At 47.3% G+C, this 22,669-nt stretch overlaps 1 protein-coding gene across 7 annotated transcripts in view; it reads left to right on the forward strand.

Annotated features, from left to right (window-relative positions):
* The window catches only part of COL27A1 (collagen type XXVII alpha 1 chain), a 203,893-nt gene that overhangs the window by 133,410 nt on the left and 47,814 nt on the right, over positions 1 to 22,669 (forward strand). For all 7 annotated transcript variants that reach the window (XR_012058524.1, XR_012058523.1, XM_072936676.1 and 4 more), the window contains 12 exons: positions 754 to 807; positions 1,499 to 1,552; positions 1,707 to 1,760; positions 2,716 to 2,769; positions 3,078 to 3,131; positions 5,035 to 5,079; positions 5,746 to 5,799; positions 6,970 to 7,014; positions 12,525 to 12,578; positions 15,311 to 15,364; positions 16,143 to 16,196; positions 19,232 to 19,285. Coding sequence is in view for 5 of the 7 variants with exons in the window: in XM_072936676.1 (XP_072792777.1) it covers positions 754 to 807; positions 1,499 to 1,552; positions 1,707 to 1,760; positions 2,716 to 2,769; positions 3,078 to 3,131; positions 5,035 to 5,079; positions 5,746 to 5,799; positions 6,970 to 7,014; positions 12,525 to 12,578; positions 15,311 to 15,364; positions 16,143 to 16,196; positions 19,232 to 19,285 (630 nt within the window). In the remaining 2 variants the exon portion in view is untranslated. The remainder of the gene's footprint in view (positions 1 to 753; positions 808 to 1,498; positions 1,553 to 1,706; positions 1,761 to 2,715; positions 2,770 to 3,077; positions 3,132 to 5,034; positions 5,080 to 5,745; positions 5,800 to 6,969; positions 7,015 to 12,524; positions 12,579 to 15,310; positions 15,365 to 16,142; positions 16,197 to 19,231; positions 19,286 to 22,669) is intronic.

Genomic DNA, 22,669 nt, shown 5'->3' on the forward strand with positions numbered 1-22,669 from the left:
GGAAGGGGCATCAGGAGGTGATTTGGTCCAGAGCTGCTCACAGCAGGGCTAAGAGCCAGTGCAAGGTAGCCCACTGCTCCTTGGAAAACCTTCAGAGATATTTGGCTTCTACCCAGAGAGTCAGAATCTGTTATGTTGGTCCAGCTAGGGGCAGACAGACAGCTTGGTGAGGAAATATTGTCAGTGGTGGGCTCCCCATCCCAGTGAACACCAGCCGACCCCTCCCAGGGAATCTCAGCTCAGACTGGCAGTGGGGTAGTACTAAAGCATTGCCAGAAGCTGCTCTTGTTTTCTTGTGAAAGAGGATTGATGTTTGATGTCAGGACTAGGATATGGTCACAGAAACCCTGAGGATTGTTTTCTTTTCTGTAGAGCCTTGTGAGAGAAAAGGTTCATTCATTGAAAACTGAACTCTTCTGTTCAGCTGAATTTAACACTTCACCACCATCGTGGTTGCTGTCAGCCAGAGGAATGTGCTCTCTCTTCTTGCAGCTTCTATAGATACACAGTGCTGGGGAATTCCTGGTTTTTACTCTCCCACAGTTTCCTTTCTCACCTTAGAATCAAGTTGGGAAATACACACTTTGTTCAGGGTTGTTGCTGCGTTCACTGTGATCTGCAGCTTGCCAGCAGTTCAGTTCTGAGTGGAGCTGGAGTTGAGACTTTTGCTGTACAAAGCACCATCTAAGCATCAACCTGGGCATTTTGGCTGTTGCTGTTGCCTCTTTTAACTCTCTGGTGATGTGTACCCAGGGTGATCAGGGAAGAGCAGGTGTTCCGGGAGATATCGGCTTCCAAGGAGACAAGGTAATTGTTTTTCTTCTCTCCATTGTTCTTTTCCCCTTACATAGCAGTGGCCACATTTTTCTCAGTTCCTCCACTAGGAGCTGGAATTAGCTGCATCCTGCTGTCAGGTTCCCCTGCTTGGATAGTTCCCATTTGGGGTATGCTGTGCCTTTCTAAAATCCATGTCAGAATACAGATTTTGTAGTTACCCATAGTAAAAGCAGTTCTGCAGGGTTTTTTTTGTAGGGGCTATGGCTTCTAGCAGAGGTTGGAAGTGATGGGATTGATGGGGATGTGTGTGAATGTGTGTGGTCCAGCGGCTGCAGACTCAGGAGATTTTGTCTGCTCAGTGCAGCAACTTAAACCCTGACCCAGGGAACCACTTAATGCTCTGTATAACTTCTGATCAAATGACTTCTCCCCTGTGATTTAATGTGATACTGACTGTGGCTGACAAATGTTGCACAGAGCCCTGTGCTGGAGCCTGCGTGGCTCTGAGCCACAGCCAACTGCAGCAGCTCGTGTTCTTTGGGGCTAAATTCAGGGCTGTCTTCAGAAACATCTCACTGACATCAGTGCAGCTGTCCCAGCTCCATGCAGGGCTGAGTCCAGCCTTTAGGAGATGCTCCTCATTCTGCAGCAAAGCTGGAGCCTGGGGAATTGGAATTTTTTTGATGCCTCATTGTGTTCTGAAAAAATGTGTCTCTCTCAGGGCAGCCAGGGTTTGCCTGGGGTCCCTGGGGCACGAGGGAAGGCAGGCCCCCTGGTAAGTAACCAAGCACCGTCTGCTTCCTCAGCTCCCTTTCTAAGGTTCCGAGCCCAGCTGCAAAGACAGCTTGGCAGGGATGTGCTGCTCTAAACAGGAAACCTGACAGCCAGCAGCCAGCTCACTTTTCCCCATGTTTTTCCAATTTCTGCAGGGAAAAGTCGGTGACAAAGGACCAGTTGGGTTTCCAGGACCACCAGGCCCTGAGGTATGTCCCACCACCTCCTTCTCACATCCTTCCAGCCCAGGGCTTCACTTCTCTGCTGGGATATGACGGCACATGAGTGGTGATGGGGTAGGAAGAATCAAGATGGGTTCATGACCCATTTTACATCTCATGGTTTCCTGGTTTTCCTTCCCCTTTTTTGTCATAGATAAAATGAAAGCTTTTTTTTCAGTTTTCCCCCTCTAAACACCATTTAAAGTAGAAAATCCTCCTACTTCCCTTACCAAAAAAGTGTCACAGTGATACCTTGGATGCAGGATGAGCTTCCCCCAGCACACCATCATCTTTCTCCTTCCTAAGTGACCAGACAAGGTCTGTAAGATGCTAGAGAGCCACTTCCAGCACAACTGATGGTCTGTTTTCCCCTCATCAGCCTTCTGGCATTTCACAGGGTCTGGAAGGGCTCTCAACTGTGTGCTGCCACTTAGCAATCGTTCCTCTTTGTTGCTATTGGAAATAAGCACGGATTCCTTTGTTTCCTCCTCGATGGGTGGCTGGGTGGGTGGGAAGGAGCCCTGCCAGGCTGACGGCAGCTAATGAGGGTGTCAGCACCTTTCCTAATTCCTCGCCTGCTTCCCTTTGTCACCGAGGCTGCAGCTCCTTTCTGGGAGCACAGAGGTTATGAGCTGGCTCAGAAAGATTAATTAAAACCCAAATGGCTGCTTTGAGCTGTGTGATGACAGGGAGGCCCTCACTGCAATAAATCTTGTAAGAAGATGGTCCTAAAGGGAGCTGCTGGGAAAGGCTGCTCTTCCATCAAACTGCTGGTGCTGCTCCGTTGTGTCCCATTCCTTCCCAAAGCCATGCTGGCCCCCAAACGGACACTGCCAGCATGTAACACATCTTGTCCCTTAGGCTTTAGCTAAACCTCTCACAGAGGCTGACACTGCCTGCAGAATTCCACCTGTGCACCCTGACTGTTCCTCATTTTCTCCAGGGCTTCCCAGGTGACATTGGCCCACCAGGAGAAAACGGTCCTGAAGGTCTGAAGGTGAGTAGAGCAGAGACTGCAGCTCTGTGCGGGGTTGGAAACAGCCAGGGAAAACAAAGTAGTGGGAAGGGGGGAAGAGAGAAAGCCCAGGAGATTCCTAAAGATTGTCCTGGCCAGCATCTCAGCTTGGTCTGTTTGGCTTGAGGTCCCTCCAAGTGCAGCGTTTTCTTTTCTTCAGATTTTTTTCCTGTAACAAAATTGACATTGGATAATGTCCCATGGCTGTGAAAGAGACTTTCTCATTTTAATTGCCCTTCTGAGCTTATGTTTCTATTTTCTGAGTATCTTTTCCTTTGGCTCTTTCTCAGGGAAAGCCAGGAGCACGAGGTTTACCTGGGCCAAGAGGACTGCCTGGACAAGAGGTGAGTATCTTCAGCTCAAAAGAGGTTTGATATAAAAAACAATGCTGAATTTTCTAAATTAATGCATGGTGAAATGGTGTCTGTGGTTTAAAATGCTCTAGTCTCTCTGAATCTGGAAGCAGATGCTTATACTGAGTGATCAGAGATGTGCAGAATAGGAGAAGCTTCCTCTAAGCTGTGTGATCTCCAAGGCCTGTGATCTCTGCTTCCAGTCACTGCTGGCATCTGCTGACCCTAAATTCTGTCTTGGCATTGCTTTTAAAGCCTGTTCCCCCACCCCCAGATGGGTGTTAGAGCCCTTTTCCCTGCACCTCCCCTTGCACAGACATGCCCTGGCCTGGCATGTGCTTTCTGCTCCTTTTAAGTGTGTTCCTTTTCAACCATGAGACCTGCAGATTCTGCTCTCTCACACGGAGAAACATCCCTCTGTAAAAAGAGCAGGAAATGGGAATTGCTGCTCTGCAGAAATTCATCTGCCCAGCACCTGAGAGCTTTCACTCACCACTTCACCTCAGCACCTGAAGCATCATTCCACTTGCAGTCATTAGGAAGGGAACAATTGTCACTGATTTAATTGTCCTGGAGCTGCAAGAACATTATGGGAGGAGCAGAGAATGTCTGGGCTCCCTGTTTATCCTGTTGTAACTCCAGTGACATTGGTGTAATTTCCTCTCACTCAGGCCAGTGTAAGCTGTTAGTCCAGAGTCACGAGACATTGTGTAAATAATACTGAGCACATGCATGGGCAGGAGATCGTTTTAATAGCACTAATAATTCTTAACTTTTTCTGGGAACTCTTCTGCTTGTTCTCTAAATGGGATTAATGCAAATTAGCTCATTTATTTGCAGTGAAATAGGAAAAAAAATATTCCAGCCAAAATACAAAGGGAATCGAAGCCCTGCATTCCAGGTTCAGGCAGGCGTGACCGAGCTGCCTTCAATTTGCTCTAGTTAGTGAGAGTAAAAGTGAGCCCAAAGACATGGACATGGAGTTTGGTGTGAGCTGTGCTCCAGGACTCAGAGTGTGCAGCAGAGCACAGCACTGTGCTCTCAGCACTGTGGTCACCCAGGGCACTGGGTCAGGGCTCTGAATTGCATCCCTCTGGAAATGAGGCATATTGTGGGTGTTTGTCTGAGCCTTGGAGCTGGGTTCCTGACCCCCAGTCCCACCCTGAGCCTGCCAGTGCCCCTTCATTACCACGGCTGACCACCGAAACGAGAGCAGCCAGGCTGTGGCTGCCAAGGGTGCTTTTAATTTCTCTCTTGGCAGTTGGTTTTAGACACTTGAGATAATTTTTTGTGAAGCTTAATTGAAGGTCTCTTAGAAACTGTAGATCTGATCCTATCACATTAGAAATTGGTGTAGAGCCAAGGGAGAGGACCGAGTCCAATTGCTGTGTGAGATTTTGTGATAGCTCCATTCTGCAGCATGTGTAGTCCCAGCTGAAAGCAAAAGGGAAACATTCATACAGTTGCCAAATGGTTCTGTGGGAAATTTTGGAACATGCTTTTCTGGGGGGAAGGGAGAGAAAAGGGGGGAAGAGAGAAAAAGGGAACTCTATAGCATTCACATCCCTGCCAAATCAAATGAAGCAGAGTTATGGCAGCATGTCCAGGGTACCCTAGTGGCCAAATCCAGCCCATCACAGCCAAATCAACTGGTGTTCCCTTGGTCAAATTTTGGATGGCTTTTACTGGCAGGACTTGACTTGAGATCTTTTTTCCCTGAGAAACCTCAGAGGCTGCTCTAAGGCAGAGAAGAGCTCAGCTGTTAAAATGTGACAGCTGAACACACAGCCTGTGTTTAACTGCTGCTCATACTGCAGGCATTTCATTCTTGCTGCGTGGTGAGTCCAAATTTTGTCACTACTTTGCCTTTTGTTTTAATTTCTTTTCACCTCAGGGAGATGAAGGACCCTTAGGACCACCAGGAGTCCCTGGTTCAGAGGTAGGTTTCATTCATTTATTCACTCAGCTATTATCAGCTCTGTTGACCTTGCAATGGAATTGTAGTTAAATTCTCATAAAGCTTCAACCCTCCTGGTTTGGGAAGTTAATCTGCCCTGCTATGAATTATTGTCTTGTCCAGGGCTTAATTGATTGCTTGGTCCAGGATGGCTGAAAGTCCAGGAAGTGTCTTGCACAGGGTGTTGAGTTTATGACTTGCCTAAAGTCTCAAACCTTGAAAAACTATCTAATGTTTAAATAGTTCATCCTCAAGATAAATGACATTGATTGGAAGCCATCTCCATAACCAGCCCTTGTGTTTCTTCCTTGATTTATAGTATTTTTCAATGAGTAGAGGAAAAAGAAAAAAAAAAGAAAAAAGACTGGACAGTCAGAGAGAGTCCACTTGACCTCTGTGATGTATCACAGAAACACAGTAGAAGCAAAAAGAATATTATCATATCTGTGAGCTTGCCAAGTCAGGCTTTTGTAATGTGTCTGCACATAATTGTCACGTCAGGATAGCAAAATATCCCAAAAATTGGCAATAGGTGGATCAGAAAATGAAAGTTTTGTCTTCATCTTTTATTTTACAAGCATGTAAGCAGCACCTGTGACCAAAGCAGCTGCAAACTTTTGATGTTTATGGTTTTTCCATGTATTTCAGGGTCGATCTGGTCGGAAGGGATTTCCAGGAACACCTGGTCCCAATGGTCCAAAGGTAAGAAAATAGTTTGTTCCTGATCAGGAAAGCAGTGGGTAGAAGGGAGGAAAGGAAGAGGGAAATGTCTTTTCTCACCTTTACCACTCTCACAAGTATTCATTCCAGAGAGAACAAAAGAACTGAGAGTTCCTCTTTTTCTCAGAATTTTGGGGTCTTAGCTTCTGCTTCTTTCTTCAAAAAGAATGATGGTGCATTTTTTAAGCTATTATAAAAAAATGTGTTCCTCTTTTGATATTAACCAACTTCTCCCTCCATCATCACTTCATTTTCCATTGCTTCTCCATGGTTTTGTTCTAAAACAATGCACATCATTCCTATCTTTGCTGCCTAATTATCAGCAGGAGCCATCCCAGGGCAATGCTCTCCACAAACCCACACTCGAAAGGAAAGAGAAAACCCAACAAAAACAACCTCTTCAAACAGTAAATAGCAAAAATGTGGTCTGGCAGCACATCTGGAGTATCTGCCTACTGAGAAAATACAGCTGCTGTCCTGGAGACACTGCTGGTTACTGGTGAGCCTGGTCTCTGGATGGCCCTTGCAGGGCACTCTGACTGCCTGCACGTGCTGCCACAGCTGCCCTGATCCCTGGGGGCTGTGCAATCCTTCTCCCTCTGCTTTCTCCTTCACCCCTCATCATTTTCATTCTCTGAACTCCTTCTTCCTGCACTGGGATTTATCTCATGTAGGTTCTTGCTGCAGTTTTCCTGTGGATGCTCCATGTGACAGTAACGTGTGCCTGTCTGAGGTTTTACAACAGCAGAATCAGGGTGCAGCATTGCCTGGGAATATTTGGGTTATCTTTTCTTCTTATGCTTTATAAAACTTTGGGATAAAGTAACCAGGACATAGGCTGGGTCTATGCCACAGGGCAATAGATATCTTATGTTTTGGTGTGGCTCTCTGAAGGTGATTTTACTACAGCAGGACCAGCTTTTGGGGCATTTCACTCCAGAACAGCGTTTGCTCCATGTTTGTGTCAGTAGTGTTTCTTGCTTTGGATTATCCTCCAAGTCACAGTTGGTTTTGCAGGATGCTGTTTCTCACAGATTTTCCCCAATTCACACTTTGCAGCCCAAATAATGGGTGTACAAAGAGCCACATTGTGCCCAGGGTCAGGCTGGCAGCACCCAGTAACCCGTGTGCCCTTGTCTCCTTGTCCTGCAGGGTGAGCCAGGAAACCGTGGCCGACCAGGGAAAGTTGGTGAGCAGGTAAATTCCTTATTTTCCTTGTCTCTTTGATGATCTCCTCTGTACAACATGTCCTGGATGCCCAGAGTGCAGGCACAGGGCAGTGGCCAGGGATTTCTGGCCACCTTAAACCCTGGTGCTCCAGGTTCCAGGCTTTAAGGATAGGATTCTCTGCTTTGGGTGCTATGTTGCTTTCACTTCCCCTAAATTTTCTGGGGAGTAGAGGAGGTAGCAGCTGAACAAACCAGATCCTGGGGAAGAGTGACACTGAGCTGCATTTTGTTGTAATTCCATGGAGAACATTCTGCTGGCATAACCCAGAACATGCATTATCCCTGTAGGCTTTGGGGGGAACCACAGGCATCAAGGAAAAAGCAACAATAGTTCCCACATCTCTGTGATTGAAACCCACAAACTTGTCCACCAACAACCCTGAAAGTGAAACCATGGAGCCTCCAACAAATTCTGTGTGTTCCTGCACGACCACACCAAACTGGCTGTGGCAGCTGGCCCTGGCACTGCGGGTGCTGCTGCTCACCACTGCTGTCCTGCCCAACACTTTCCCTGCTGGATGGTCAGCTTGGTTTGGTTTGGTTTAGCTTGTCAGCCTCTCTGGCTCTTCTTTGGGTCACTTCTTCCAAGGGTTTCTGATCAAGCAAGTCTACAAAAGTCAAGGTGGATCCTTCTCAGTACCAGCAGTCTGATACCAGCCTCAGTATATATCAAAGGTGGTTACTTTGGAAATAGAGACTTTTCTGTGTTATGGTTGTTAATTTGCACCTTGAAGAGCAGCTACTAAAGGGGCAAAGTTGTTCTCCACATCTGAGTTCTACTTGTAGCTTTATCAGATTCTGTACAGTCTCAGGCAACACTTTCCAGTGCTTTGTGCCTCAGTTTCCCCTTCTGTGGAAGGTGTGAGACAGCCCTGAGCAGAGCTTAGCCCAGTGCCTCCTGTTCTGAAGTGGCACCTGTGGATACTGTTAAAAATGAATATTTAGAAGTGCTTTGAGATCCTTAACCAGACATTGTCCTTGAAGGGCAAAGCATCATTAGGATTATTATTCTTTAACTTCCCTCAGGACTGACCTTGGATGAGAACTGTAGGCACTGTTCATCGAAAAGAAAACACAGCTGGCCTCTGCTGACACTGAAACCAGCACAGTGGTAGGAAAGCTGCCTGTGTTATTCTTAGTCAATTAGTCTCTGTCTAGCAATATCACCCAGAAAATTTCCATTTCTGAACCAGTCAAGTAATTAGAACAAAAATGTCTCACCACAGTAATGAGAAATAACCTCCTCTCCCCTCACATCTCCACTGAACGATGCTGGAGTGTTGGGATTTCCTTCCTCCCTCTGCTTTAACTTCAGCACTTGGTGTTGGGGCTGGGTTGGTTTTTGCAGAGCCCTGGGAGGATGAGCCCGGGCCCTTGGCACTGCAGACACCATCACCTCACCCTGTTTTCCCTTGTGGAGACCTGGATCTTTTCTATTCCACAGTAAGGGTGGTCACACTTCTCAATCCTGCTGCTCTGCCTGACAAATGTTTTCTCTCAGAGTAGAAAATCTCAGCATAACAGCATGAGAAGAAATCAGCCATCCATCTCATTGGAGATTTCTTCCCTTTCTTAGGGACATCTGTTTAGGAAAACACGGGAGTTTCTGTGAGGTTTCTGGTGATACTTGAGCTCTCATTGAAAAATGAGGTTTTAAGCCACAGGGCAGTCCCTGATGCGTTGTTTTTCCATTGCAAGGACACAGACTTGGGATGATCATTCATGAGATGCTTGTTGTCTCCATGTGCTGGAAGGATTCCAGCTGCCAGGCGCCCCAGTACCCTGGAAATGTGTGGGTTAACCCTTCCTTGCCTGTAGATGGAGTCAGAAGGATATGAAGAGAAATACAAGGCCTCTGGCCAGGGAGCCCTTCCTGTCCCCGAGCTGGGAATGCACAATGGGAGAATGTGACCAAATGTCCTTGTGGAAGGTCAGAGAGCCCTGTGGGAGAAGCAACACCCCGCAGCAGGCAGGAAGGTGCTGCCATCCCAGGGACCCCCTGCTTGGCTCTAGAAAATCCCAGTGAAGAGTTGTGCCAGCTGAAAGCTGTGATTTATGTCCTTAATGGGACTGGGGAGATCCTGTCATAGCAGGAGCAGCTGTTTGAGTCCCTTCCCCTGTACAAGAAGTGACAGCCCTGCTGACTCACAGGGCTGGGTCAGGGTCAGCCCCCTTCCCATTGCTCTGTGCTGGGAAGGACAGCCAAGGCCCTTCTCTTGTCCTTTAAGGTCAAAGTATGTTGTCTCAATATCAGTATTCTAAGCTAATTTGTCAAAGGACACCAGCACCATCTCCTTCATGTCTTTCCCCTTCCAAAGGAGAGGGGCTGTAATGTCAGGTTTGCAGGTAGGGAGGTCCTGATTGTCTTGGCCAAGGTCAAGAGGGTCACCAAGAGCACAGCAGGGAACTGCACTGGTGTTTCCCACATGTTAGCACTGCTCCCTTCCAGCCCATTCACCTTCTCCTCCGGGCAATCTCTGACCTCCAGACATCTCACTCAGGGATTTCAGGGCACATCTCCACCTTCCCTCCCTCCCTCCCCAGGATGGTGGAAACCCAACACAGCAGCAGGGCAGGGCTGGGCCTGGTGCACAGAGGGTTAAACCACATGGCTGTTCTTTGCGGGTCAGAGCGTCCTCCTTAAACTGTGATATTTACTGTTTTACTTTCCCTTTCTTTCATCTGAATGGGAGGATTGTACATTTACTCCCTCCCGTCCTTTGTCCCTGGTTTGTTTTGTTTTGAGTTCTGGCGAAGCAGTAAAACAGAAAGGCCGTGATCGGTTCCCGCTGGGAGCGACCAGCGGTCCCGTCCCTGGGAGACCCTGCTCACGCTGGTTCCTCTCAAATGGGCTGTGATTTATGCAGGGCTTCATTGCTGACTTGCTCTCTGTTGATGGAGCCAAGAGGGGGGGCTTCATTATGACAGGACTGGGCAATAAATGGGGAAAGCGAGACAGGAGTTGGGAATTACAACCCACCAGTCCCCCCCTCCTTTCCTTGCCCTCACCTCCCCACCAAGCCCCCAGCAACTTTTTAACAATCTCCATCCCTTTTCTGCCATGCCCCTGGCTGCGGAATACAGCGGACTGAATCATGAGCGACATGCTGAACTCCTGTCTAATATAAATGTTTTACATTCTTTCCTGTATAGTGTGGGCCTTTATCCGGGCAGCCACTGCTGCTGGGGCTTCACGTGCATCATTACACACACTGCCCAGAGCCCTGTTTGATGCAGGCCCTCTTTTCAACCCTGGGAACCTGAGAAAAATATGTGTGCCACAGCCATTTTAGTGTAATGACCACAATTCACATCTGCTTTGATTAAATATTTGCCATTGGCAGCTCTTGTGGTTCTTAAAACTTAAATCTTTCTGTCTTAAATCTAAATCTCCTTGCCTTTAGCGGCTATCCTGTTTTGGCCAGTGAAAAACCTCATTACCCAATCTTCCCCTGTTTTTTCTTATACTCCTGATAAATTACTGAGATTTATTTGGCGTAGACATATCTATCTCGATTTTGTCTTCTTGCAGACACAGCAGTGTCGGTTAATTTAGCTCAGGGCAGACAGTGCTGGCTGCAAACTCTGCAGAACTACTGTGCTGGAAGCTGCAAGGCCCCTGCTCTGCATCTCACGTTCACACCATGGGATGCTCCTCTCACGTGGGAGCAGTGACATCTTCCCCTGTGCAGAACCACAGTGCACCAGCACAGGCAGAATTTTCCCTGGGTTCAGACTGAAATGTTGGCTGTGCTCCTCTTCCATCCCAACAGTGCTGGCCATGCCAGCAGGTTTCTGCACAAGCTGCCGTAACAAGCAGCACATCTGTGACAGTGAGTGGGATCTCAGGAGGGTGTTGGGGGCTCTTGGTGTGCTCAGATCCCTGCAAACCCCTCTGCAAAGCACCAGCAGGCCAGCTTGAGAAGCATCACCAGTACACCTGGCTTCGAGACCCAGATTACTGAGAGGCTTTTTAGGGTGGATGCTGCCACGGACACTGGGTCTGAAGATTGACCTTCAAGCCTGAGCTTGGATATGCAGCACCCCTTGGAAGGAAGTTTGAAACAGTCTTGTTCTGAATGGGACCAATGCTTTCTGCAGAGCAGGGATCCCTCTTCTGCAGGAACTGGCCTAAGGGACCAGACATTTATTGAAAAGCATATTCCCAGGAGAGAGAGAAAGAGTTCTGTGGTTTCCCAAGAAATTGGAAATGAACAAGAGATGTATTCTTTCTTCCTTTATTGTCTATTTTTGCCTAGCAACACATTTCCCTGTTGCATCTCATTGCTTTGCCATTCTCTGCCATAACATTTGCCTTCTTTTTGGCCTTGGGCTATTGGAAAATTCAGAAACTGGATGCAGTTGTGTACCTGCAGTTGTGTCTAATTGAAAGGATAATTGACCCAGCAGCCTTCAGCAATGCCACCCAGTGGCAGCCTTGCATAGGCAGATGTTGCAGAGTTTTCTGCTCTCCGGTTGATTCCTGCTCTGGGCAATCTGTGCCGAGTCCACCTCTGCTTGCCACAGGGGTCTGGTCCATGCAGCCTGGCCATGATGACAATCTTGTGCTCCAGGACTGCCTCAGCTTCAGACACAAAGGCCATTTCAAAGCAGAGACCACTTCCAAAAGGTTGGTGATACCCCTCCAGGGTAGTGGAGCTTTTCTGTTGGTAGCTGTCGTCCCATGGCTAATTGGTGTTTCCATCATGGCACAGAGGAGACGGGTGCCTGCAGTGGCAGAGGGGACAGTGCCTTGCTCCTCCAGAGACTGAAACCACTGGAGCTGGCAGGGAGGTTGCTGTATCTTAATTCTCAGGAATCTTCTCTTGAGATTGCATCTGTTTCCATCTTCCTAATTAAAAGCAGTTCTGTTTGACTCTTCGTTATCCCGATCATTGTTAAACCCTGAGCTTACACTGGAGGCTTGTTCCAAGATGGTTTCTGAGTAGTGTGCAAGATCCACTGCCCTGCTGGCCTCTCTGGCTGCAGGAACCTTTATTTCCTACTGGCATCCCACCAGCACGACACTATCCAGGGCAAAATTAATCTGCACAAATGGCTGAGGCAGCTTGGATTAACCCAGAAGAAGTCTACCCAGTCCAGCTGCTAAAATGATGGTAAGTCTCTGTCTGTGTGCAACCCAGGAGCTCCTGGGGAAGCTGTTTTGGGAAAAGCTCACAGAACAAGGCCACACTATGGACTCAGCCTTCCTTCCTTCCCTCATCCACTGCGCTGTGTGTTGTGGTTCTTGCAGATCCTCGTGCTGCTGTTCCAGCTGGCCCCTAAAGCAGAACCAGCTGTGGAGTTAGACATTCCCATGGCCGGGAGCAACTCCATCCGCTCTGCTAGCCAGTAGGAATTACTGAGCATTATATGAGGGATGCTGTGCTATTGCAACCAGCAAGGTGGACCAAAGGAACTGTTTACTTTCTCAGCAAATAAAAACTGAAAATTGGTTGTGCTCTTCTCTTTCCTCAGGGTCTAATGGGTTTCATTGGTCCGGTGGGGGAGCCTGGAATAGCAGGAGAAAAGGTAAGATTGCTCGCAATGAAATCATTGTTGTAATTTTTGCAGGATAGGGAGGCTGGGGTGGGAGAAGGGTTGTGGAGATTTAAGTTGTGATGTGAGTGCAACACCCAGCTGGGAATGAAACACGTCCAGGGTGTCTGAGCTAGACTAGAACCAGGCCAAAATCATCCACTTCTCATTCAGGAATTAATATGCGCTGCCCTCCAGGGAGATGCTGTCAAATATTCTTTGAAAAATTAACTTTCCTCATTCATAATGTGCCAGGCAATTTGTATTTAACAGTCAGCTCTGGTTTTTATGGGAATGAGGGATCCATCAGCCCTGTGTTGCTGGTCATGGGAGGAGTCCATGGGATTGAGGTGACAGATTTCTGCAGAGGTGTCCTCTGGGTTGCCAGAGGGGGTCACGCAGGACCAGGGCTGAGCCTGCATTGAACAGGAGGTCCAGCAATTTCTCAGGCGTACAAGAGTGCAGCCACCCATCTGAGCAAAGGCTGGTCCAAATAGTTCCCTTTTTATCTGGTGAGGACCATCCCATCTGGCTGCCCCTGGTTGCTTTAGGCACATTCAGGGCTGGTGCCCTCTTGCGTACACTACAGACACAAAACTCTTCCAGGGAAATAAAAAGGGCTTTATTTCACATTAAAAAATGTAAAAGGACGTTAATTTGTTTTCTATCACAGTGTAAACTTTTATTCAGAGGCAGCTCCCAAAGACAAATCATCTGTGTCACTCATTGTATCTCACTCACATGCTGCTGGTTTTCATTGGTGGTTTAATTATTCACAGTGCAGCCGTAAAGATAGCGAAGAGCATAAAACGATGCATTCCACACATCAGTGCTCTCTTTCTCACTTTTATTGCTTCAAGCCCTGTCCTCTGGGTAATGATGTAAAGACTCTGTGACAGTTATACTGTGTTTGCTGCAGATCCATTTTATTGTCTGTCCACAGCAGTCTTTGGAAAAGCCTTTCTGTCCTCTGGGCCCCAGTGAGGCAGTAGCAGAATCAGTCTCGGTCCAAGCTGTCAAGGCCCACGAGAACTAAAAAGAGTGACATGATGTGGGCTGTATTTTAGAGAAGGAAAACAGAGGAATAAAGAGTGATGTGTCCAGAGTGGTTACACAGAAAATTGGTGCCTGAATGAGCTGTCTCACTGGCAGCTGCAGCCCTGAGTTGAATGAAGAATAAGGTGGTTGCCATGACATGGGAAGACCTTTTCCTCCATTCCATTAAGTTTGTATCTGTTCCTGTGCCTTCTGTGCCAAAGCCTTGACCACATGAAGTGTCCTCAGCTTCCAGATCAACTCTGTAATGTGATGATGTTACAACAGTGTCAAGGCAAGCCCAGGGTGTCCTTTGAAAATCTGCCCTTGGAGATCCTCGGCACAGCTGGGATTTCCATCAGGCTTCTCTACCAGGACAAATTTAGGGATGACAGAAATAGCTATCATCAAATCAAAACCTCAACCAGGCCTTCAGTTGGCATAGTATCCTACAGCTTACTACACTCTTGTGAGCTAAATGAAGTGGGAAATATGCTTTCATTAGAGATAGCTGAGTCAGCAATCTCCATCCTGAGAGCTGCAAAAGTTAAGAGTGAAGCCAGTAGAATCCAAAGATTATCAAAGAGAACAATACAGTTTATACACACTTAATAAAATCCATCCATTCAGGGAGAAAAAAATCCGTACATTGGTTTACAAGGGCCAACTGGTGACAACACAGACTCTGAGGTTTGTTTTTAATAAGCTCCTTAGAGCCCAGAAAATATTTCTCCTTACACTTTTTGCTGTTGGAAGGTAGGTCAGATTTTGGGCGTCAGCTAATTGGCTGCATTTGCTAAATCCTCCTTCCTCATCCCCCTGAGCATACAAACCTAACACACCTAATTCCCAGTGCACCCCTGGGGCTGGAGGGAGACTATAGACAATGGTGTGGGAACTGCCACCATCTCCCAAAGGAGCTGCTGATGTCCAGGTTGTGGTGGTGCTCGTGGGGGTTTAACCCTCTTGTCTCCTACCTTTGGGTCAAGGATGTGTTCATGCAAAGTGAGATGGTCTGCATGAGGGGATAAGAAGACTTTTGCAATGAATAAGTGATGTTTTGGTATATTAACTTTTTTAACTGCTTGTTTTAGAAGGGATCCTATCTTTAGGGTGGGCTGGAGAGTCATCCAGCTCTGAGCCCCTCATAAATCAGACCTCCAGGTCACTGTTGCTGGCATGTAAGTTCAGGTCTCAGTATAAGCCACAGGACAGGGACTTCCCCCAAAACACCCACAGTCTCCTCTGAAAGCACCAGGCAGCATCTCTGTTTTTTTCCAGCTTGATTCCCTGCTCTCAGCAGGGCCTTGTGACAACAGACTTCAAATCCATGGCTCTGAAAATGCCAGTACATGTAGGGACTGTGATACTGCAGAACAGGCATGTCATGCCTTGGGTGGGAAGGGCTGGAGATTTCCTTGGGTTCAGTCCTAGCACTGTTTGGAATTGAAGGTGATGGGCCTGTTTCCTTCATACCTTGGTGCTTTTGATGGCAAGAGTAAAGTCCTCTCTCTTGGGATGTGGAGGATTAGTTAATTCCTACAATTCTTCCATTACTCTGATGAGATGGATGAAAAGAGAGTAATACTGGAAACACTTTTGGTAGAAAGCTGATGGCATAGACATACATTTGTGGATTTTTTTAGTTGTTTCATTGCTCTAGATCACTCTTCCCTATGTTTCTGTCCTAGGGTGACCGTGGCCCAGTGGGACCCCCAGGCCCTCCAGGAGTCAAGGGGTCGATGGTAAGGAGTAAGTCTGCATTCTCTCACTCTTGCTGCCCCCTCTCTGTCTCTGTGCTAGCCAAGGGTGCAGCTTCTCCTGTCTTTTAGTTTCATGAAAACAGCTGCAATTTCTTCCAGTGTCTGTGGGGATGGGAATGGGCTTTTGAGTGAGTGGATATTGAGGTGTAGCCTCTCCCCAGCAGCTGAGTCCAGAAGTTTTTCCTTCAGGGCAAGGTGTGTTCTGTGGCTCCATCAGCTGAGGACCTGCTGTGTCAAGTGGAGACAGCCAGGAGCTGAAGGACTGCAGGTTCCCAGCCATCCTGGCTCCTGAACAGACAGTGCCCACCAACAAGGATCTGTCTGAGCTGACCAGAGCAGCTGGAAATGCAGGGTGCTTGGGCAGCACAGTGACTGTGCCTCGCTGTGCTCTGCCTTTCAGGGAACTGCATGTAGGAATTTAACAGTGGGGACATCAGCTGGATCCTGTCTCTCTCTGACACTTGTTTCCTGTCTACCATAGTACAAGACCCAGACATATTTTCATATTAATTCAGCCCATTCTCTCTGGGCTGTTCAGAAAAATCTTGCTGCTGATATCACTGGCCAGGTTGGAGCTGGGTTAGTGACAGCCTGGTCATTTCCTGCTGCCCCTGAGCAATTTTACCCTGACAAATATCATACCTGCCTGACCTTGCTAGCAGCCAACAATCCATTTTTCCTGTCTTCCCACTGGGAGGAAGAAAGTCTGTGCAGATCGTGGACATTCACAGCAGGCATGTTCTTCTGCCTTCCCTTTTAGGGGCACCCTGGGATGCCAGGAGGAGTGGGTTTTCCTGGGATCCCTGGACCAACAGTAAGTAAAGGCTATCATCATCTTGTAATACCACATCCTGGGCATGCATGGGCTAAGTCAAGCAACTGTACTCCAGTTTTTTTGCGTTTGATACAAACAAGAGATACGGGGAGAGGGATGGGACGTGGGTGGGACCAACATAGAAAGAGACACAAAAAAAAAGCACAGTGCTTAATTCAAAATTTTGTATTCCTAGAGAGGGATGCAAAAGTCACAATCCAGCCTCAATCTTTTAGCAGGACACAAGCTCCCTAGTTTAAGGTGTTCTGGGCTGGGAATGGTTGGGGATCACACCATGTGATAAAGTGATGTATCATGGTCATTTATCACAGTGACCACGGCATGCAGCGTGACCATCCTGCATGGTCAAAGTCCCTGCTGGCATGAGAGGAGCAGAGCAGCTCCCCCAGACTGACCCTCCATCTGGACAGGCTCATCTGGCACACCGCAGCTGTGGCTGGAGCATGCAATCGCCATGGAGGCAGATTTTAGCCTGGCTCCAGTTTCCCACAGATGTTCTTTAGATGTAGCTCGGGCTCTCCCAGCAGCACAAGTGCCGCTGGAGCCAACAAAAAGGGAGCCCTGGGTGGGTGCAGGGAATGGATTTTGCTCAGTGTGTGAATTCCCACGGTGCTGGTAACTGGGAGGAAGATCACAGTAGTGAAATGCCCGAGAAGTGCCAAAGGTGTGGCCTCCGCAGGGTCAGGGTCAGCTCTGCCACTGCCAGGAGCTCGAGGACGCTCCAGGTGCACTGGCTCCTGCCTGGGCACGGACTGTGCAGCAGCAGCTGAGTGGAGGTGAGGAAAAGAGGAAATCTGAGGTCAAGCAGCACCTCAGGGTGACCCATCTCTGCCTGGAGAGCAGCAATGTGGCACCAGCCCTGTCCTTACAATAAAAGCAGCACAATGCCACCCACACCCCCAGCGCTGAGCTGCTCTGTGGCCCCTCGTGGCAGCACTTGCTGTTGACAGAAGCCTAAGAGGCAGCTGCAAATCTGTAGATGTCTCATTTTTAACAGCTTCCCTTCATGTTAGCTGCCACATGACCTGGGGACAGCTGGAGCACTGGGCTCCCTCCTGCTCCAGGCCTCTGAGCACCCGTGGCTGAGGCAGTTTCTGCCCTGTGGCAGAGAGCTCCATCCCTGAGCACCATCCCATGCACCACTAAATGTACCTTCAAGTGGAGCCAAATTTTGTCTGTCTTCACTGGGGCATAGCAATAGAAAGAGCTGAGGCATCAGATCCAAGTGGAGATACCAAAACCTCTCAGCAAAGCTCTGGGAGCTGAGGCTGTCCCCAGGTCCTTCTGTTTCCTTCAGTTCCTTCTCCTGCAGGGAAATAAGTTCATCCAAGCAAAATGTTTGCTCCACAACTGCATTTTAAAAAGTCATAATTCAATAAGCCAAACTTCCCCACAGAGCCAGTAAATCAAATAATCTCCTAATATCAAATCCCCACTCATTAACTCCAGCTGTCTTTCCACCAAACATTCCTTACTTGCTTTTCAAGCCAGACCTGAGGCATGCAGTTATTGTTTGTCCTAAACTGTTAAAATCTTCTAATGAGCCTTAGCAGTGATGGCAGATTAATTCAACAAAGGATGACTGGAAATGGGAAGCAAAGTCAATGGTAGGAAACTTTGCCCTTGGTTTCAGCTTCCTGAGAGTTGTGAATTCCTTTTCCTCTTCTTATCCTTATGTGCATCTTTTCTGTTTTGATACAGTTTTGGAAATGATGTGTATCTATAGGAATATTAAAGGTCACTTATCTTCTCCCAAACAGTTCATTGCAATTCCAGCAGGGTATCTAGCTATTCCCTCAACATTTGCCATTACAATGTCCTTGTACTTTCATGAGCTGTTTGGGATAGGCCGAGACTTCCAGAGGAGATTCCAAATCCCAACTAAGGATTTAATTTCAGTACATGGTTATCATCAAAGTCTCTATAAAACAAGAATCTGACACATCCATTGCCTGTGCCAGTCACCACTGTCCTCACTACCAAAGCTGAGAGGTACTGTGATCAAAAATACAGCTACAGTCAACTGACTTTTCCATACTGAGTGAGAACAGCTCAGCATTTGTATCCTGAACTTACGTGCCATGCACAAAAGCAAAATCTTCATAAATGGCAGTTACAGGAGCAGTAGGAAGATCACTGTCCAATTCTGTTCTGATCTGTAGTTCAATTTGCAGGGCTGACAGTTGGTAAAAGCTATTAACATGTAAACAGCCAAATTTGATGTGGAATGTTTGAGAGAGCAAGGAGTAAATGTGTCATTTTGAGGTTTTCTTTTCTGACAGCAGAAAGGCACTAACTTTAAATATCAGGTTTAAAAGATGTGATAGAGAACTAAGCACTATTAAATAAATATATCCTTTATTTTTTGTTACTCTGATAAATATTCCAGCAGGGAAAAAAAATGGCTTTCTACATTTTCTCTATGCACATTAATGAATGATATGTGTACAAATCCAGATTAAAAGAAAACCTGAAATCCTTCTGTAATTGTAAGAAGAACAGGATCATCCACATCACCAACAGTCCACATTAAATTAGTATCTATCCGCCAGTATCAATATTTATGCAGCATTAACAGGGCAACAGTTACTTAAAGATAAAAGTCAGTATTTGGCTGAAAAGATCAAACTTGGATACCAAAGATGAGGTGTCTGATTTTGTATTTGGACATCTAAAAACCAGATTCTGGTTATTATTATTTTTGAACAGATGCTGAGAAACAGCTGCTTTTAATAGATTCAGAGAGGATTCTAGATGTTCAACTTCTCTTCACATCACACCACTGACACAGATAACAGCCTGCAGGTCATTAAGCATACAAACCTCAGCCAGGATCTTTGGCCTAAATGTTCACAATCCAAAGACATCCATGACAAAAAAAAAAAAAAAAACAAGCCATTTCTAGACAAGTAAAACTGGCAATGTTTTTAGCAAGTGTTTAATGAACCAATCTGCTATGTAGGATCTTACCAAAGCTGCTGCCTTCCTCACTTTTTGTCCTTTTTCCCTTGCAGGGTCCAGCAGGAGCCCGTGGTGCTCCAGGGATCCGAGGCACGAAAGGCCGCAGGGTAAGCACTGTCCATGAGCTTCCATCCCTCTCCTCTTCCAGACATTGGAAAAATAATCTGCTGGTTTGGTCTGGGGTGTGAAAATGAGCAGAAATTGGGCAGCACCTCCACAGTCACGTTTCTGCTGCACACAAAGGCTGTGTGGTCCTTGGAACAAATCTTACCAGGGAAGTGAATGCAAAGGATGTGCAAGGGCAGAGGGGTGCCCACAGTAGGAGTCATCATGGAAGTGGTCCAGCCTGTCTTTTCCAACTATGTCAAAACACAGTTTATGGATGCTTATGGTGAGGATGATGACGATTTAGCTGTCTGAAACTGTGGGAAAGGGTGCAGGTAGAAAACTGGACAAGGTGCCTTTGTTGCTGTGGGAGAAAAAGTAGCTGAGATATGAAGTGTTGTGATACGACCAGAGGCAGATGAAGGAGGAAATGTTATGTCATTACATAGAATTAAGAGACAGGGCTGACAGAAACAGAGCTGGGCTGTTCTGCCCACCTGCTCCCCTCCAGTCCCACAGGACTGACACCTCCCAGCAGGGCTCCACAGGCATGTGAGGACAGCGTGCTTTGCATTGTCAGTATATCAAATTATAAACACGTCCTGTGCCTTTCTAAGGACCTTTCCAGCCCTGATTTGATGTGTACATACCTCAACAGTACCACCCTGTGAGCACAGCTGGCTGCTCCCCCTGCCTGGAGAGAGCAGCCCCAGCCTCGTGCTGGGTGCCACTGCCTGGCACCACTGACAGTGCTGTGAGTTCACCTTGCCCTCAGAAAAGAGCTCACAGGCACTCAGAGCCAGCTCTTGTGTGGCTCTCCCCGCTCTGTTTGGGTGACAGCCGACAGGACAATGACCTCCAGACCTGCCAAAGCTGCTTGTTTTCCTGCCTGTGACATCCAGCCCCCGTCCCACTGAGCTCTTCAGTCTTTCTTCTCCAGCAGGATATTTACTGCAGGAGCATCCCTGCTTTGGATTGTTTTTCCTTGTCCAGCTGCTTTACAAAGTATTAATAGCGAGCACACATGAGTTCTGCTGAAGGCCCCAACAACAACATATTTTGCATTTCTGCCTCCAAGGATCTGTTTCCATGTTTCATTTTCAAAGACATACACTGGAGTAAACTATACATTTTACCTACTCCCACTCTCTGCTTCTCCTGCAGCTTCTGCTTGGGGGATTCAGGACAGCCAACAATTTTGTGTTTCCCTATGCCAGAGTGAATGCTTGCTTCAAATAGCAAAAGAAAATAGAATAACCAACTAGGAAGCTTTGTAACCACAGAGTTATGTACCCTGGAACTGCTCTAAACTTTAAAATCACATCTAGAAGGATGCCAGTAGCATCCAAGTCTGGCAGATGTTTATCAGGGTTCATCTTTTAACTTGTGACTGGGAAAAAGCTCCCATTCCTCTGTGCTCCTTGGTGGAAAGGCCCATGGAGTTCACCCCCAGGTCCACTTGCAAAGGGGCTTCTGGGGAGTGTGGTTCCTCTGTGCTGCCCAGCAGGGATTAGCTGGGCTGTCTGGGACATACATGATCATGTTGGATGAAAAACTGGAGGTGCTCCTTCATGGCAGCTCTGAATGGATGATGGAAAGTATCCCAAGGTACAACTGCAGCACGGGGCTGAAGAGGAAACACCTTCTAATGGATCCAGGCTGCGAATGTGAGGGCTCTTGGAGAGGTGGAGCCTCTGAGGGGATCAGGTGCTTTTGCCAATGCCTTTAATGTTTGCAGTGACAGAGAAGGAGTCCTGGAACTGCCTCTTCCCAGCTGCCAGCCAGGGATCCTTCCCCATCCCTGCCACTGAGCTCCTCTTTTCAGCAGGAGCACACAGGCAGCTGAAGTGCCTGGCTCTTGGGCTGTCCAAGATTCCCTCACATAAACCTTCTTCAGCTTCTTACATCCCTACTGGCCTCAAGGCCTCAGCCCAAAGAAAAGCTGGATCCAGCTCCCAAGAAAGGAGGTTGCCTGGGACATCAGGGATTTGCCTTTGGCTGTAGCTGGATCCAGAGAACGGGTGTCAAACCCTCCAGAGAAATCCTGTGGAACATCAGCTGCCACCAGCACTGTCCATCCTCAGAATGACATATCACACAGGAGAGACCTCCATCTTCATGGCCTGGCTTTGCATTTCCTCTCCAGATGTTCAGTCCAGCAGGTCCTGTGCCAGTCACTCCCTCTGGACATGCCTCGACAGAGAGAGCCAGACTTCAAAGTGCATCCCTGCCCTGCAACCCAGGAATGCAGCAGTGGTGCATCCCTGCCCTGCAAACCAGGAATGCAGCAGTGGCTGTATCCTGACAGGCTGCAGTGCCTGCAAAAGGTCACCTGAGGATGTGCAGAGCATTGAGGCTGAAAGGAGGCAGTCCCTGGGGAAAAGGGAGCATTAAGGAATAGGTTTTGCCCATAGGACATCAGAGCCTAAAGCTCTACCAGCAAGGACTGACCCTCTGGCTCTGCTGCAGATGCTCCTGCTCTCAGCTCCCATTGCTGGGCTGTGCTGTGGTGGAGATCTGGTGTTGTTTGAGCACTGCAGTGATTTCATCCATGCAGAATTTGTGAGGCAGAGAGATGCACTTTCTGAGATCCCCAGGAGGAAGGACAAACCTGGGCTTTGCAGTGAAATTCTACAGATTTCAGTGGATATGATGGAGGGAAGTCAGTATTGTAAGAACCAGCAAATCTCCTGCCTGGAGGATTTCTGGTTCAAATCTCTCATTCACATTTTCCTTCTCTTCATACTCTCAGAAGATATTCCAGGCACACAGTTTCCCATGTTTGCTTACTTGCTCCTGTGATTCCAGCTCTTGCTTTACTCAGGATGGGGAAATGATCCCCCAACTGTAATTTCAGACATTACCCTCTGTCTATCCTAGCTTACAGAAGGGATGTAATTCAATTCAGAGTGGAAACATGAATGCAGCCCCTGCCAGATGTTTGTGGATTCCATGAGCTCTGTTTGTGGATGCTTCATTAAAGTTATTCTGCTTTTGAAGAAAACGTAAATAGCAAATATGGTTTCGATTGTAAAGAACAATGGAGACTTTTTGGGGTCTGCATTTATGTTGTGATAGCTTTTATAGTGACAAGATATGTATATTTTTAAAAGAAAAGCTTTTTAAAAATTGTAACCTTCTTTTTGGTCCTGACAGAGCTATTGTCCCTTCACAAGTCTTTGTTTATTCCACCAAACTGATACTGAACAATTTTCCTCAAATGTTATTTCCTTTCTAGTCTTCCCTAAGGAGAAGAAACTTGGATATGTGAGCCCAGGCTCATTTCCTTTCATCTGCACTCAGTGTAGCACTTGGATATGTGCTTAACATCCAGCTAGTGACAGCTATGTACATGCTTAAACCTAATTATTTAACCAAATCAAGGC

The sequence above is a fragment of the Taeniopygia guttata genome, chromosome 17 (assembly GCF_048771995.1).
Source record: "Taeniopygia guttata chromosome 17, bTaeGut7.mat, whole genome shotgun sequence".
NCBI classification, from domain to species: domain Eukaryota; kingdom Metazoa; phylum Chordata; class Aves; order Passeriformes; family Estrildidae; genus Taeniopygia; species Taeniopygia guttata.